We start from the raw sequence: 15,063 nt of genomic DNA on the forward strand, positions 1-15,063 counted from the left end.
AGGGATGGTTCAGCGGTGGGAGCAGTGAAATAATCAGGCAGACCAAGGCTTGGGGTTGAAAGATGCTTAAAAGCACTGCTCTTTAAACTCAACAAGGAAATTGCTTTTAAATGAAACCCAAACAACATAATACGAGCATTGGCGCTATTCGTTCTATATAGCCCAACAAGGCTCTGTCATGGGCCAATTATGGTTCCCAGTGATTAGCATTCTAGCCCAGCCAATCCCAGCTGTACACAGACGACCCTCATACCCCAATCATAACACAAGCGAACAGAAATAACAACAGTTTGATAGCTGCACCACTGCTACAGCATGTTTTACAGTAGGCTAATTCCATTTTGCAGTGGCATTTCTGTTCTCTGTCTAAGGAAGCATTAAGTTAAAACGTGTTATTATTATTATTATTATTATTATTATTATTATTATTATTTATTATTATTATTATTATTTATTTAGGTTTGGTGTCCAAATGGTGCAAATATTATTTTAAATGTAAGGCTACTGAGGCTTAATTAATATAACTGCATACACTACATAATAATAATAATAATAATAATAATAATAATAATAATAATAATAATAATAATAATAATAATATGTTGCAATGAAATACTATACTGCATTCTAATTGCGAGCGCTTATATTACAGATAATACCACCAGCAGACGGAACAGCAGAATACAGAAATACCTTGCTGTATACTGTACAATACGAAAGCATGAATGTAGGATGGCAGTGTCTCAGGACACTCCCGTGATTGCAGAATGCTATAAACTTCACCACTTTATCTTCTAAACTTTTTTTGAAGTGCCCAGGGGCCTCTGTTAATTCTGGAAAATGTACTTATCGTAACTTAAAAGCAGGTTTTTCTTTCAAGTGTAAAAAAAAAAAAAAAAAAAAAAAAAAAAAAAAAAAACAAGAACAACTCGGCGTTGATTGAATTTGTCATAACAGAACAGGGACCCGGAAGCAGATGCAGCGTTGCTATTTATTATTGGATTCTCCTGTGTGTTTATACTCAGCTGGAGTACACAGGCAGAGCATACATGAGAAGTTACTACATCAGGAATGGAAGATGAGCAAATCTCTGTAAATGTTATTGAGAAAGAAATGCCGAGTATTGACTCTAAAGATTTGGACCTGGAGAATTCCAGGAACTCAGAAGAAGAATCTGTCGACATTGGGATAGAAAATGCAGACTTTGTAAACAACGGCCAGCAAATGAAAGTTATACAACCCGATGTTGTTCTGGACGTGCAGACACACAGGTTAGACATTTGCGTTGATCAGGATGAACTGAGTGATCAGGAAATTGTAAGGAAACCGACAGCTGTTGACATTTTAAAGAAAGGCTTCGGAACATCAAATCCTACAGCAAGTAATACTATTGATAATATTAACAAGGACGATCAGAAAGAAAGACGGGATGTCTCTGTGGATGTGATTCTTAAAAGGGGAACAGACCAACAAGGAAACTGTACAGAAAGTGGAATAAAAAGCGAACTTTGTATTGAACATGATCACGAGAACGTAGAAAAAAATGTCACACTGACTTCTGATGATGAAGTGAAATTTACTTGCACAGAATCTGAGACTGACTATGTTACCTATACGACGAGTACCATTCAATCAAAAGGCAACGAGGAAACCTTCCAGTCTAAGGGACATGTTTACTGCACTGTGCACTGTATGAAAAATGACAATTACAGGAGGTCGCCATTAGACAGTTTAGGAGAACAACCCCGTGAGGAAGGCCAAATAACAGCATCATCACCGGTGATCAATCACACACGTGTGGACTTGCATCCGCAAACAGAGACAGAGCTGGATCTTTATTACAATGAGCCTTTCAACATATCGAGTCTGATTGATTCCAATTCTTTGGGGACCCTTTACTCTGGGGACTACAATCCCTTTATTGTGCTGACTTGTCGCGTTTGTCTGGAAGATAAACATATCAAACCGCTTCATTGTTGTAAGAAGGCAGTATGTGAGGAGTGTCTGAAAAGGTACCTGAGCTCACAGGTAATCACGACTTGAATGACGGTGGTGCATTTGGTGTGATAGAGGTTTGACGCATCAGATGGTGTATGGGAATTGTTAATGCAAGTTACTCACATTTTCATAATTCACCCTCATAGTGTAGATTTTATGAGTTTATTGTGCAGGTGAAGGTCATTTTTTTTTTGTTTGTTTTTTGTGCAGAATCATCCTTCCTCTATTGCTAAATTGTGCAACTTTGGACCCCCAGCTTCACACTGATCCCCAATTCATGAGTTAACGCTTTGTGAATGGTCCCAACATTTCCTTACTTTGAATACTACTGGTGACTGAATGGTTGAGGAAAGTCACCAAACGAATTCATCTGAATATACTTGGAAGTCAAGGTTAACTACTTTTTATAAACTGTCTTTTGCCTGATTGGCTGAAGTATTGACAGTTTTATATTGGTTGGTTGTCTGCTTTGACGAAACATTACATATGCATCTAGGTTCCACGTGATGTGGTTAAAGAGTGCTACTTGCAACCTGTTTTTTTCCAGGATAATGTACCTTATAACTATGCCATACCGGAGGTCAACCTTGAATCCACTCTTTACAATTAAAAACAAATATTTTGGCCTCGATCCATTACATTGTAATACATGTGCAGTCTCACTCCTGTTTGTCAATGTTTATTATGGATAGACAAAATGAAATGGCATTTGATTTATTAAAAAAAAAAAAAAAAAAAAAAAGGCAAACACATTTTTAGTTTTCAAACTCCTGGAACTGGTTTTGTGAAACCAATCGTAGTTTAATAAATCAGATTCACCCAGGGTGTTGTGCCCTATCTGTATGTGGGGGTAGTACTTAAAAAAAATATATAGTAATTTAATAAGTACCTGTAATTGCACATGTAATCAAAATAAAACTCATCACTGGGGTACTGAAGCATATACAAGTGACACTTGATGTCAGTGTTCTCCTGAACTGCCCTGGGTTGTCTTACACCCTTGTCATGTATGCCTTCATCAGCCTGTAACAAAGGTATTCCCAGATTGTTGCATGGCTGCTAACATGACTATATGTGGATATAGCACATGTACAGTAGTTCAAATTAAATCATTTTTCTAGTGTGCTTTGCTACATATTAGGCCTGTGACCTTTTTTTATGAGGCACTGTGAAATGTCCATGCTCTCTCCCCATGTGTAATGTTTATACTGTAGGTGTATGCATGCATGCATGTAGTACTTTACAGATGAGAAACCTGTTAATTTTGCACATTAGCATTGCATGATCCAATGATGTGGAACTGATATTGAGCTCTGTCTCTGTTTGTCAGGTTTACTAAGCAGTGTCTATAGGTTGAATTATGTTATCAGAATACCTTTTGTAGGACAAGACAGCTTTAAAGTGTCTATGTTTTTGTTTTGTTTCCCTGAGATAAAGTGTTGCTTACAGATGACACTCACAACCTCCTTCCATGATAATAGCGGGGGCATGCCAGCTAAGTTCACCAAGATAGTGGGGTCGATTCTATTTATCTAAACAATGGTGTATCTAAATAATGCAACTGATAATTACAATTTGAGGACCAAGTTTATTAAACTCAAACATCTATTTAGTGATATAGTACTGGGATCAGTTAAATTGTCCCCAGTGTGTCAAAACTCAGGGCTTCTGGGAGTAAACTTGTGTGCCTCCGGCTGAGGCTACTTTCGCTGAATCTAACCAAGCTGATTGAAGCAGATGCACAGAGTGTAAACAGTGGCACAGTAGAAAATAGCCAACCTAAATATTATTTCATCTTACCTTTTGTTACATTTTGAATGTTAGAGGTGCATTGAGACGTGGAGAAAATGATGGCTTGACATCAGTGAAAGGCAGAAAACAGCACAAAGGTTTTCTTTTTTTTTTTTTAGACTGCATTACGTTCATACTGTAGTCATGGTTTGTTATGAATTAAAACTGAAACAGAATCCTCACTAATGGGGCAGGTTGTTTGGAAGCAGACGTAATACCTTTTAGGGTTATTTGCTTACAGTACATTCAGGACTGTAGGAACAGTTGTTTTCCGTGTTTTGGGAGCTCTGCATTCAGTGTTGTTGCTGTTCTGGGCTTCAGTGTATTTTGCTTACAAAAAGGGACATGGCAACGCCTAGCTTTTACCAAACATTTGACTTTTGAACAATTTCTTGTGCTTTTACAGTATTTAGCCACAAGAATAGGTTTAAAATGGTGACAGCGTGACTATTTCAATACATGCACTCAGCGGTCCAGATAAGCTCTGTACCTTCCATATGCACAGCAATTTTGCTGCACAGTTTGTCTGACTCCCCTAAAACTTCCACTAACAACCACATCTCCCAGAATACAATGTCTTCAGTTACTAGGAAACTATACACAAGAAAAATCAACCTAGCCGTGTTGTCTTTGCAGCCAATCACAGTAAGAAAAGGTAATTTGTTTGGACTCCAATCAAAAAAGACAACCTAATTAAGGTAAAAAGGAGTAACATCAAAACATACATCGAGATTTACAGGGATGTGAATTTGTAACTGATATACTTCATCACACAAGTGAGTCCAATGTGTTCACTGACCGCTTTCGTTGGAACCGATACGTATGTTAAAAAGAAGTGCATAAATTAAGTCAAACTTGTGATCATTATAGTAGCATAATTAAAGTCAGTGTGATATCTCAAAAAAAGTGCTGAGTCGATAAAGAACCTTGTAGAATACATGCATTGTTGTACAGTAGTTCAAAGTAACATTGCAGTTAAAATGGAAGGCTCTTTTTTAATGCCTACCCCATTACCATTAACGATTGTACATTATTTATCAAGATTACCCATGATAACTTCAAGGTAATGTTGCATTTTACCCCCTGAAAGTACATTTTTCTCTCTATGTTAAAATTAGAGGGTTAGTTTCTCTCAGACCCAAAACCTTATCTGGAGCACAGCATGCACTATTTTTTCAGGTATAATCTTTATATGCAAACTCTGTACTGTAGATACTAATGATGCACAACCATCATTACAATATGAGATGCCAGCTTTTAAGAGAAGAGTCAGAACCCTTGCTTGTGGTGTGTTGTAAGCAAGCACACAGTCTGATTTGAATAGTAATGCTCTTAAAATATTCTTTTGAAAGCCTGTGTGTTTATGCCAATACCTTCATTTGACACAGTCTTACTGCAGTGCTCTCATCAGCAATACAATACATATAGGACACAATAGGAAAAATGCTGTATGTACAGTAGAACACACTGTATCTCTTTCCATGTTCTGTCAGTGTTAACATCTTGCGCAGCTCGGTAAGGGAACGTTTTGATTTGGAACCTTTGTTAAGCAGAATTAACAGTACAGTAGAGACTTTTGCTTGTGACTACTGTAGATGTGATTTGACTTTTAGTGGATCTGTATTCAAATTCTTTAACTGAATATAATACTGCACAGGCAAGTCTTTAAAACTTCAAAACTGAACGGTAAAGGACGGACAGCTAAGAAACACTTTTAAGTTAAACTGAGGTGGTACTGTAGATAACCTGTGTTATATTGTAAACTGCATACTGGATATTTTGCAGAGTTCACATTTTTTTGACCTACAGTACTTATGCAGAATTGTCTGCTGTCTTCACACAAGAGCTTTAAAAACCTACTTTCGTAGACCACACAAAAACAGCAGGGGTCAGATCAAAGAACTCGATCTGGGATATTATGACACTGTGAGTTTTGACTTGAAGAGGGTTGCCTGATTGTCTAAATACATCTGGTTTCATTTACGTTGTCATTACTGCTGTGCTCCACCTCATCTGCAGCCTGACTGAACCACAATAAAGCAGATCTGGTGGGCATGAGGCTGACCTATCACACAGTCATTTTGAAAAGATTAGTTTTCTGTTTTCCAGTGTAGATTGAGATTATAAGGTATTAAAACTGGAGCTCCCAAAAGAGCCTAAAGGTTTATTGATTCAGTTTGGTACAGCAGGGTTCTTCCATTAAACTAAAATATGAAACATCAGAAGTGGTTGCATGACTTAATACTGCCAGCATGACTTCGAGAGGCATTTTATAGATTGTTTGTAGACAGAATTGGTAGGCAGTGTTCTTCAATTGGTGGCATGCGGGAATTGGAAAATTGAAAAAAACCTTGTGTAAATGAACTACAGCACAACGCAAGAGACGCAAACTATGTATCTTCCTTCTGTAGATAGGCTTTTTTTTATTATTCCTTCGTTGTCCTCTATGCATTGGACTTACCAAAAAAAAAAAAAACCTCCTTAGACAGATAATTTACAAAAAAATACTCCAAATCAGGGTTAACGGGTTGTTTACTGTTCAAATAACAACAGTGTTTTAATCAGCCTATCAGCGTGTCCGTGCTGGCTTTTCTGTGACCTGTACTGTACAGTAGAGGGTGGGACAAAGTCAGAGCTGCATTGTTTTGATTTAAGTTGCTAAAATCTACTTTTCAGAATTGGAGGTAAAATACCTGAAATGGACGACAAAGCAAAAAAATGATGATTGTGTGAAGATAGTTCCCAAAGAAACTGTACAGATGGAGGTAATTATTTTGCACATCTTGTAATGTGTCTTTGGAGAAAATATGATCGATTGCTATTAAGCTTCAGAATCACACATTACACGAAAGGCTACTACAGAGGCTGCTGAACAGAATGTAAAATAAACCTCTTTCAGTACTACAGGTACGATCTAGCACAGCCACCTCACTTCAAACAATCTGTTGCTTACTTTTTAAACACAGTTACAATATTAGACATGAATAAGCATGTTTTCTTTGTTTTGACTCGGTACTGATAAAATAAATTATTGGATGCGACAAATAACATGACAACAAACATGCTGCATATATTGTCTTTATTAAAGTATGCCAGATGCCCTTGGGTAACCAAGTTTTGGGACTGATTCTAAATTTCCACATCTGTATAACTTGGCAAAGCTTTGCTTTACACTTCCAAGCAATTCATTGGATGCAGACGTGCAGTCTCAATGTATGGGCAAGTCCACACCAGACAAAGAATGCATGCTTGCCTTTAACAAATGGCAGCACTCTGTTTTAGCAAGTACCACTATTTTTAAGCTTTTATAGTGCTCTGAAATATTGTCTACTTAGGTTTATTTAATGTTTAAATAGTTCCGGAAAATCCTGATTTTATTCCATAACCTACCCGTGAAAAATAAGTATATTTACTGCAATTTAAGTAGACCCCTAGTAATAATCCTTCTCCTCCTTCCTTGTTTACAACTCGCTGTGTATGTAAACTACCCTCAATCAATAAACATTTATTCACACACTCGGTATGCACGTTCATTCTCATTTGCATCAGTACATTCCATAACCTAACAGTGAACCTAACTATTATACAGTGTAACTGTTACTATTTAACCTCTGCAAATAATTACTACTCTCCTGTAATTTTCCTGTCTCCCCTGACTGACTGGACTAAACACTGTTGCCTAGAGAACCATGGTTATGATTTCTGTTTTATGCATGCACATTTGTGAGGTAAAGAGTGATTCAGCAGCAATAGCCCCAGACAGCAAAAAACATGCATTCAAAACAACAAGCAGCGAGTGAAAATAAGACCAAAAACGTTGCAAGTACAGTAAATTAGCAGACGATTAAAAGCATGCTGTTTTAATAGTATTACTGTGGGATTTGTATAATTATTTGTTTGCAAAAAGTAGTTTGAATATTGTCAGGAAAATATCAGAAACAATATATTTGCTTTGTATTTTTATTATTAAATGACAATCTGACATTGTATCATTGTAAGTGTTTTTTTTTTTTTTTTTTTCCCTGAGCTGTATTAGTTGATTGATGCAAGTGTGATCTCTTATGTAAAGTGCGATTGGATCGTCAGATTTTCATGACCTTTTAAACAACCCCCCACCGGTACGAACATCATGGTGCCCTGTGGCACCCCCCAAGGTTTGATGTTGCCTAATCTGGCACACCAAAGAATGTAATTGAATACCACTGATCTGCAGTATTGATGGCAGAGAGTATTAGAAAAGCATATAGACAGCATTAACTGCAAGACCCAAGTTTACACAGTTTTTAGCCATACAACCATATATCTTTCTGTTTGATTCAACAGACCCAGATTAGCATCTTGGGCCACCTACAGGGATAGGGTAAGGTGGTCCATGGTTTAGTGCTACTCGGTGTCTATGAGACCAGCCAGGAATGAAGGATGATTTGTTCTACTTGATAAAATATGTTGTGCTGCACATAAGGCCATGAAGTCCACATGCTTTTCATTTCTTTCCACAGTGATGCTCTGTATGGTTTGCTGTTGTTTGATGGTTTACGATTATGCACACATTTATAAATAGTCAACTTCCTGACATTTAATTCCGCTTTTATTTAAATTCTCTTTTTTTAAATTTATTTTTTATTAAACAGTTGACAAGTAAGGTAGCAGGTAATTTTAGATATTTACCTTGCTTTCAACCTCAATCTTTTGAAGGGAAATGCACATTTTAAAATTAATTCTTTATTTTTATTTCATCATGCAGACGAGATACTAATATGATTTTAAAAGGGCAGATTTTAGATGGCAATTGCAATAGTTAAAGTGATTGCAGCTTACAATAATTTCTATAAACCTTTTTACACTTGCATTCATTAAATAGGTCCCAAATATGCAGTTTTGAAAGAAAACGTGACTACACTTGGTTTATGTGACACAATTTCAACTATTTCATCATTAAACCAACCACTTGCTTCCCCTATTGACCGTCAAACTCTTAGCCAGTACTGCAACATGCTTTCACCCAGAAGACACTTCTGAGATGAAAGACCCAGGAATCACTGGATTCAGTTTTTTTTTTTTTCTTTTTTCTTTTTTAATGAATATTTGCTATAACGTGTCTTTCAAAACTCACATTTAAGATTGCAGCATGCACGGTAGCTAATGGAAGTGAAAAACAGGTAACATTTTTTAGCTATAATTATTTTAACATGAGTGCAATCTGTATAAAGTCTGTTCATATCACAAGCTAAAGACTATTCTGTATAAAGACTGTCTATATCACAAACTAAAAACTATTCTTAATCCCAGGAAACTAGAATTCAAGCATGGTTCTCCCCAGGCCTTTTCAGCCTTTGGTTGATGGGGCTGTTTATTTGACATCCAGGTGAGTGTGAATTCTAAGGTCAACTCTCGCCCATTTCTTTCGCTTAATGGTACTGTGTCTTTAGTCTGAACAATAAAAAACCATCTTGATTGGACATGGGACTTCTAGACAGGATGATAGTTCAAAGCATTTCTGATCAGGCACTTTCGCGTTTGAGACGTGTGTGAAACAAAAAAAACAACACTTGGAACCAACATGGGGGGACAGCTGTGTTCTTAGTTCGAAAACTCAACATTTAACCACCGGGCAGATGAAAGTCGAAGGGGTGGGTTTTCTGTGTTAAGCACTTTGAGAAGCTAGCAGACTAAACCACTTTTAAAATGGCTGCTATTAAAACTAATAACCCGATTTATTTTCAAAGCAAAATCAAATGGTTGTTACAACCTATGACGTTGCAATCCACCAACTTAAGACATGCTAGGTATATTTACGCTTCGGCTACTTTATTAGAAATATTAAGACTTAGTTTTCGCGTTATTATTCATTCGAGTGTCCATTTTTTTATGTGAACAATATTGTAACTGTAAGGTGATGTACAGTACATAAATAGGCTGTAGGCCTATATAAACGAATTTTATACCTGGAAGCTTAGTTCTTTATGTGTGTACTATCATAAAAAAATATGTTACCCTGGGCTGTGTGACAGACTACCCACTACTGCATGTTTGTGTGTAGAGTGGCTGTATCGCCTTTAAGAAGAAAGGGTTTAGTGATGGGATATCAGCTGCGAACCCCTTTTCAGGATGATTACAATTGTTAAGTGCAGAGGTGCGGGGATTATTGTAGCGAAACCCCACTCTGGTTACATGCCTACAAACAGGTTATGATGGTGACAAATGTGCGACAGGGATTAGTCCTCTGTTGTGTAAAAAAAAATTCGCTTTTGTTTTAAAATGAAATAGTTTGCATTTCAAAATAATATATGGTTTATCAAAATGTCACGGGGGGAAACACTAAGAAATTGTGAGAAAACAAAGTTTCTGCCCTGACAACTTAACATAAAGAAAGGCCAATGTGGCAAGTTAAGCTAAACTAAAAATATAGTCCATGGAAACCAGTTACTGGTAATAGTTACTTTCAATTCCTAACGTGCATTCACGTCCAGACGTAATGTGGATTTATATAAAAGGGGCAAACGTTTAGAAAAAGGTCTCCCGGGGGCTATTCAGTTGCCAACATCGAATTTTCCTGGGGAGGGGGTTTTTAGTGTTGTGTAAAAAAATGTTTTGTTGTTTTACTGAACATTGTTTAAAAAGGTTATCTTTGTAATTGTAAACGGGACCTTTAGAATTACCTTTGTGTTAATTTGCCCTGAAAACTTAAAAAAAAAGCAATTTCAATGAAAGTAAGCTCAAATTAAAATAAAAAGGAAGTTTTTTTTTTACAGTTTTTTTTTTTTGTTTTTTTTGTGTGTGGTGTGTGTGTGTAGGTGTGTGTTTGGTAGTCCACCTTACTGCAGTTAGCAATTCTTTCCGTTTCAATTGTTAGATCCATATTTAGGTTCGGACCTAAAGCATTCGTTAGTTTTTTTGTCCCTCTACGGTAATTTACCAAATAAAAAAAAAAAAAAAAAAAACAGAATGAAAAAAAGCAAGTTGTAATGTGAACACAGTATGGTTGTAAACACATATTCAAGTTTCGAAATATTATAGTCCAATAGGGTGATGAAACAACATAATAGATGGAAATTCCATCCTTGGGCATTTTCACACTTTCCTTCATTGTTATTGTATTATATATTTAAGGTAGGGCAACTTTAGTTTTCCGTTAAAAGTGCTCCCGGCTATAATGTTCTGCTGCCCGGCTGTACAGAATTCCTGGGGAGAACCCTGTTCAAGGATGGGAATATTATAGGTTTTACTGGGCAATTATAAAGGAAAAGTTGGTCTAATTAAGTAAAACTTTGAATGACTTAACCTTAATTTCCTTCCCTGTACCTCTCCATAAGTGGGAAGGTAAAATCCATATTCATAACAAGCAGAATAATAGTAAAAATCTTTCTTCAGAGCAAAATTACACCATTAAACCTACAATGTCTTCAGTTCTGACCCTTCACTAAAATTAGTCTGTAATCTCTCTGCATTTGGTATAGTTTGCTTAGTTTGTACTTCGTTAATTGTTGATTCCCACAACCTTACAGTAAAGGGGCAATATTTAAAATCGACTTGGCGCATGCAGATCAACGTGTTCAAATGTTGAACGTAATGAATTTGTCCTCTATTTTTAAATGGATTACCACTTGTCTTCAGCGCTCAAAGGGAGGGTAGAGTTTTAATTATGATGTTATACAAACGCAGTCTGTAGAAAGGGACTTGGTGGAATTGTGTTCTTGTCAATCACAATAATTGTAAGTAATGACTGTGATTAAAAACATGTTTGGAGTTCAAATGGCTGCACACAATATAGGCTCTTCATTAGATGAACAGTGGGTTGCAGCTCCCTTTCTGTGTGCAACCACCTGGACTGGCTGCCCTTGACTTGGGCATTCCACTTGGGCATTCCATTCATTTGCAGTTCTAGATTGTTGTTTTTGCTTGATGGAATCTGGGTCGAGCCCAAAATAACTATAAGACGTATCTGAGGAGAAGGAGTAATTGGCACTCATGCGCATGGTCAACTAACTTGCCATTGTCTGGAAGCAAGTTCCTCACAGGGAGTTTCCAGCAGTTCAGGAAATATCTCCATGTCCATTTACAGTAGTATGCCAGCCATTCATTAAAAAAACAAAAAAACAAACAAACAATGAGGCTGTGTTGTCACACTACATTGTTCCTTTTTTTCTCTTCTTTCCTTTTTTTTTTTTTTTTTTTTTTTTATTAGTACACGTTTCTGTATTAGAATTGAGTGGCTCAGTGTATTGAGAAACACATTGGATGTTTTCCCCTTCAGAATGAAGGGAGTTCTAGGTTTAAGTAAAATATAAGTTAGCTGATTGGTAAATTTTAATCAAGATAGCTCATTTTTGTTTCTAGTACTGTATACAGTATAATGGAAAAGGTACTGTTAAAAAAAAAAAAAAAAAAAAAAAAAAAGAATAGAGGCAAGATTCAAGATCTGTTGGGAACTGGTCTGAGGGTACTTCAGTGAAAAATGCCAAGAGTGGGGAAGAAGTACCAGAAAAAGTATGCTGATTATTTGCTGGTTTGTGACAAGTTATTAAAATGCAGGATATTTTCGACCACAGTACTGAACAGTACACAAAGTATAAAAAGCCCAGTATCTGAATACATTGTCACAAACCAGCAGCTGACATGCGTGCCAATCACTCTTTATCATATTGCAATCAATGTTTTCATTGGCATTGTTTATGGGTTATTATTAGACTGCTGCTGTATCCTTTGAATTGTTTGTATTTGCTCAAATACCTGTATGAATAATGCACTGTAGGAGGCCACCATCTAAATATAGAAATCCTTTTGGTAGCCTTAAAAAGCCAGTCTCGCAGTTATTTTGATCAGTGTACCAGTGTTGACTGAGTTGTAGCACAAGTAAGCCTTTAAAACCATTTATTTGTTTTTGCTTCACTGTAGAGCACCTACAGTATTGAATCAGTTTATCAGTAGAAACTGAGAAAAGAAAGTTAAGGCTAAAAAATTGTGGTAAATATTGTACAGGTAAAGGGTTAATTCATGTGCCATGAATTTCACATGCCAACTAAATTCTCTGCAGTAGAGTACTACAGTATGTGTATTTAACTGCTAAATAAAGTAGCGTCTATTTCTACTGTCTTGTTTAATACTTTTTTTGATTTTCATAAGAACGTGGATAATGGTCTGGTTTTATATCCTTGCAATAATATTAAGATTCTGGATTTTTACAGGGAACTTTATTAGACTAATCCTAAATGGTTTACTGGAATATACTGTAGGCTAGTATTATTATTATTATTATTATTATTAAATCCGTACATTCTATTTAAACACCTCTTTAATATTCAGGCATGTGTTACTGTAGAATAATGGTACTGTCTCTTTGGAGCAGGTGTACAGCATTATTATTATTATTATTATTATTATTTTTATTATTATTATTATTATTATTATTATGTTCATTAATGTTATTTAGTGAGGATGGCACAGATTTCATATTTGGATATTTGCACATAATTTAATTTTTTTTTTTTTTTTTTTTCAAAAAGTAATAAAAAGGTAATTATATATATGTGCTCTGGAATGCGGCATCGTCTGGCTACATTTTTATCACCAACCCGCCATGGCCCCTGTGTGTGTCCCTTTATTTTATAACAAGCCCTTACAATATGTAGCACGTTTAAAATAGAAAATATACCAGGAGTAAAGAATACATTGTGTAGGACTTCCTTTACCCAAGTGAATTAACTACAAAGCAAAGGATGCCAAATAGCAGTTCAAGTTAAACATTGTTTTGTTTATTCTTGAAATAAATAGTACAGAAAGTTGACAAATCCTTTTTTTTTTTTTTTTCATTGCTTGCCATTGCTGTTTCTTCACAGGAAACACTGGGCCATCAACACATTTTCACAAAGTAAAACTTGTGCCTTTTTGTAGCTGAACAAAAAAAACTGAAATTTAACTTTAAACACTTCAAATAAAACAAACGTGGAAATGGCGTAAAGTGAAGGGGGAAAAAACTCAACGATTTGGTTCTCGTTTATTTCATTCCACATAACAGAAAATCGTAACAAAATATAATATATACAATCTATATAAAAATCACTACTCAACATTTTCAGTAAGTTGGATACTGTTTAAGTGAGTCCCTTGAGATTCTGGCTTGCTCTAAAGAAGCACAACACATTTTTGTCCCAGAAGGCTTTCCATAGAGATCACTATGTGCGCGTGAGCATAATCTGGTTTGTTTACTTTTTGCTGTCTAAAACTTTTTAAACTTCTGTTGCTACAGAACACTGAAGTAGGACAACCACATAATCCAGCCAATTTAATGTCGTTAAAGTTGAGAAATTCTAATTTATTATTATTATTATTATTATTATTAATAATAGGTTAATTTAGAGTGCTTTAAAAAAACAATTCTTCTCACTGCTAGTGTTCATTAACATTTTATAAGAGCAACATGAAATCTCTCTGTACAGTAGCTCAGGGTTTCCCCGAGTTACTTGGGTTATGGGGTGTCCCCTCTTAATAGTGATGAGGCTGAAGTCTACAGATTGTTTATTTTGTTTTTCAGTGAAGACTGCCAGCTGTTCCATTTAACTCTGTTTACTGTAGGTTTTGTGGTATTGCTGGTATGTCCTTACGTATCCTAGAAAAAGCGGACAAAGTCCATGCTAACCTGTTAACTAGTGGGCTCCAAGCAAGCACTGACACTCTCACCAGATTCAGAGCAGGCAGTTTCATTAAGGCATTCTGTTTTCTGTATCTAATATTCTAGCCTAATTTCTGTCTAAACCTAAGTGCTGTATGTTTGCTGACTGACAATATTGGGTAATTAGTTTTTTGTTTTTTGTTTTTCTTTCTGTTAATGTAATTGTTGGTGTTTTGCTAAAAAAAAAAAAAAAAAAAAAAAAAAAAGATTCATCGCATTTAAGAAACTGACATACAGATTACAAAGCTCAAAGAGAATTTTTGTCAGGCTGCACTGAATGCTTTTCTGAACTGTACACTGCCTTGAAGTCCTGTGCAGGAGAATTCGACAATAAATGATTTGCAGTAGAGGTGATTTCTGGTGCCATATACAGTAAAATCATTGTGTTCCATACACTTGAAGCATACACTGATTCTGTTCCAGGAGCAGGCTGTCAGTGGAACTGACGCTGTAGGAAAACTTGCAGATGTGTTTACAATCTAGCCACTGGGACAACAGCACCTGCCTGCTCACACCACTCTGAAGTAACATTAAGTGCAATAGCCACGTAACTCGTACTTTTCCTTTTAGCTATTAAATACTTTCCCCCTTTAAAATCAAACCTG

At 36.0% G+C, this 15,063-nt stretch overlaps 1 protein-coding gene across 2 annotated transcripts in view; it reads left to right on the forward strand.

Annotated features, from left to right (window-relative positions):
• The first annotated feature begins 726 nt into the window (after window positions 1–726).
• Window positions 727–15,063, forward strand: part of LOC121316907 (probable E3 ubiquitin-protein ligase RNF217) — a 31,904-nt gene continuing 17,567 nt past the window's right edge. For both annotated transcript variants that reach the window (XM_041252251.1, XM_041252252.1), the window contains exon 1: window positions 727–2,028. In XM_041252251.1, the coding sequence (XP_041108185.1) occupies window positions 1,072–2,028 (957 nt within the window). In that variant the 5' untranslated portion in view covers window positions 727–1,071. The remainder of the gene's footprint in view (window positions 2,029–15,063) is intronic.

Source organism: Polyodon spathula, chromosome 6 (genome assembly GCF_017654505.1).
Source record: "Polyodon spathula isolate WHYD16114869_AA chromosome 6, ASM1765450v1, whole genome shotgun sequence".
Classification (NCBI taxonomy): Eukaryota; Metazoa; Chordata; class Actinopteri; order Acipenseriformes; family Polyodontidae; genus Polyodon; species Polyodon spathula.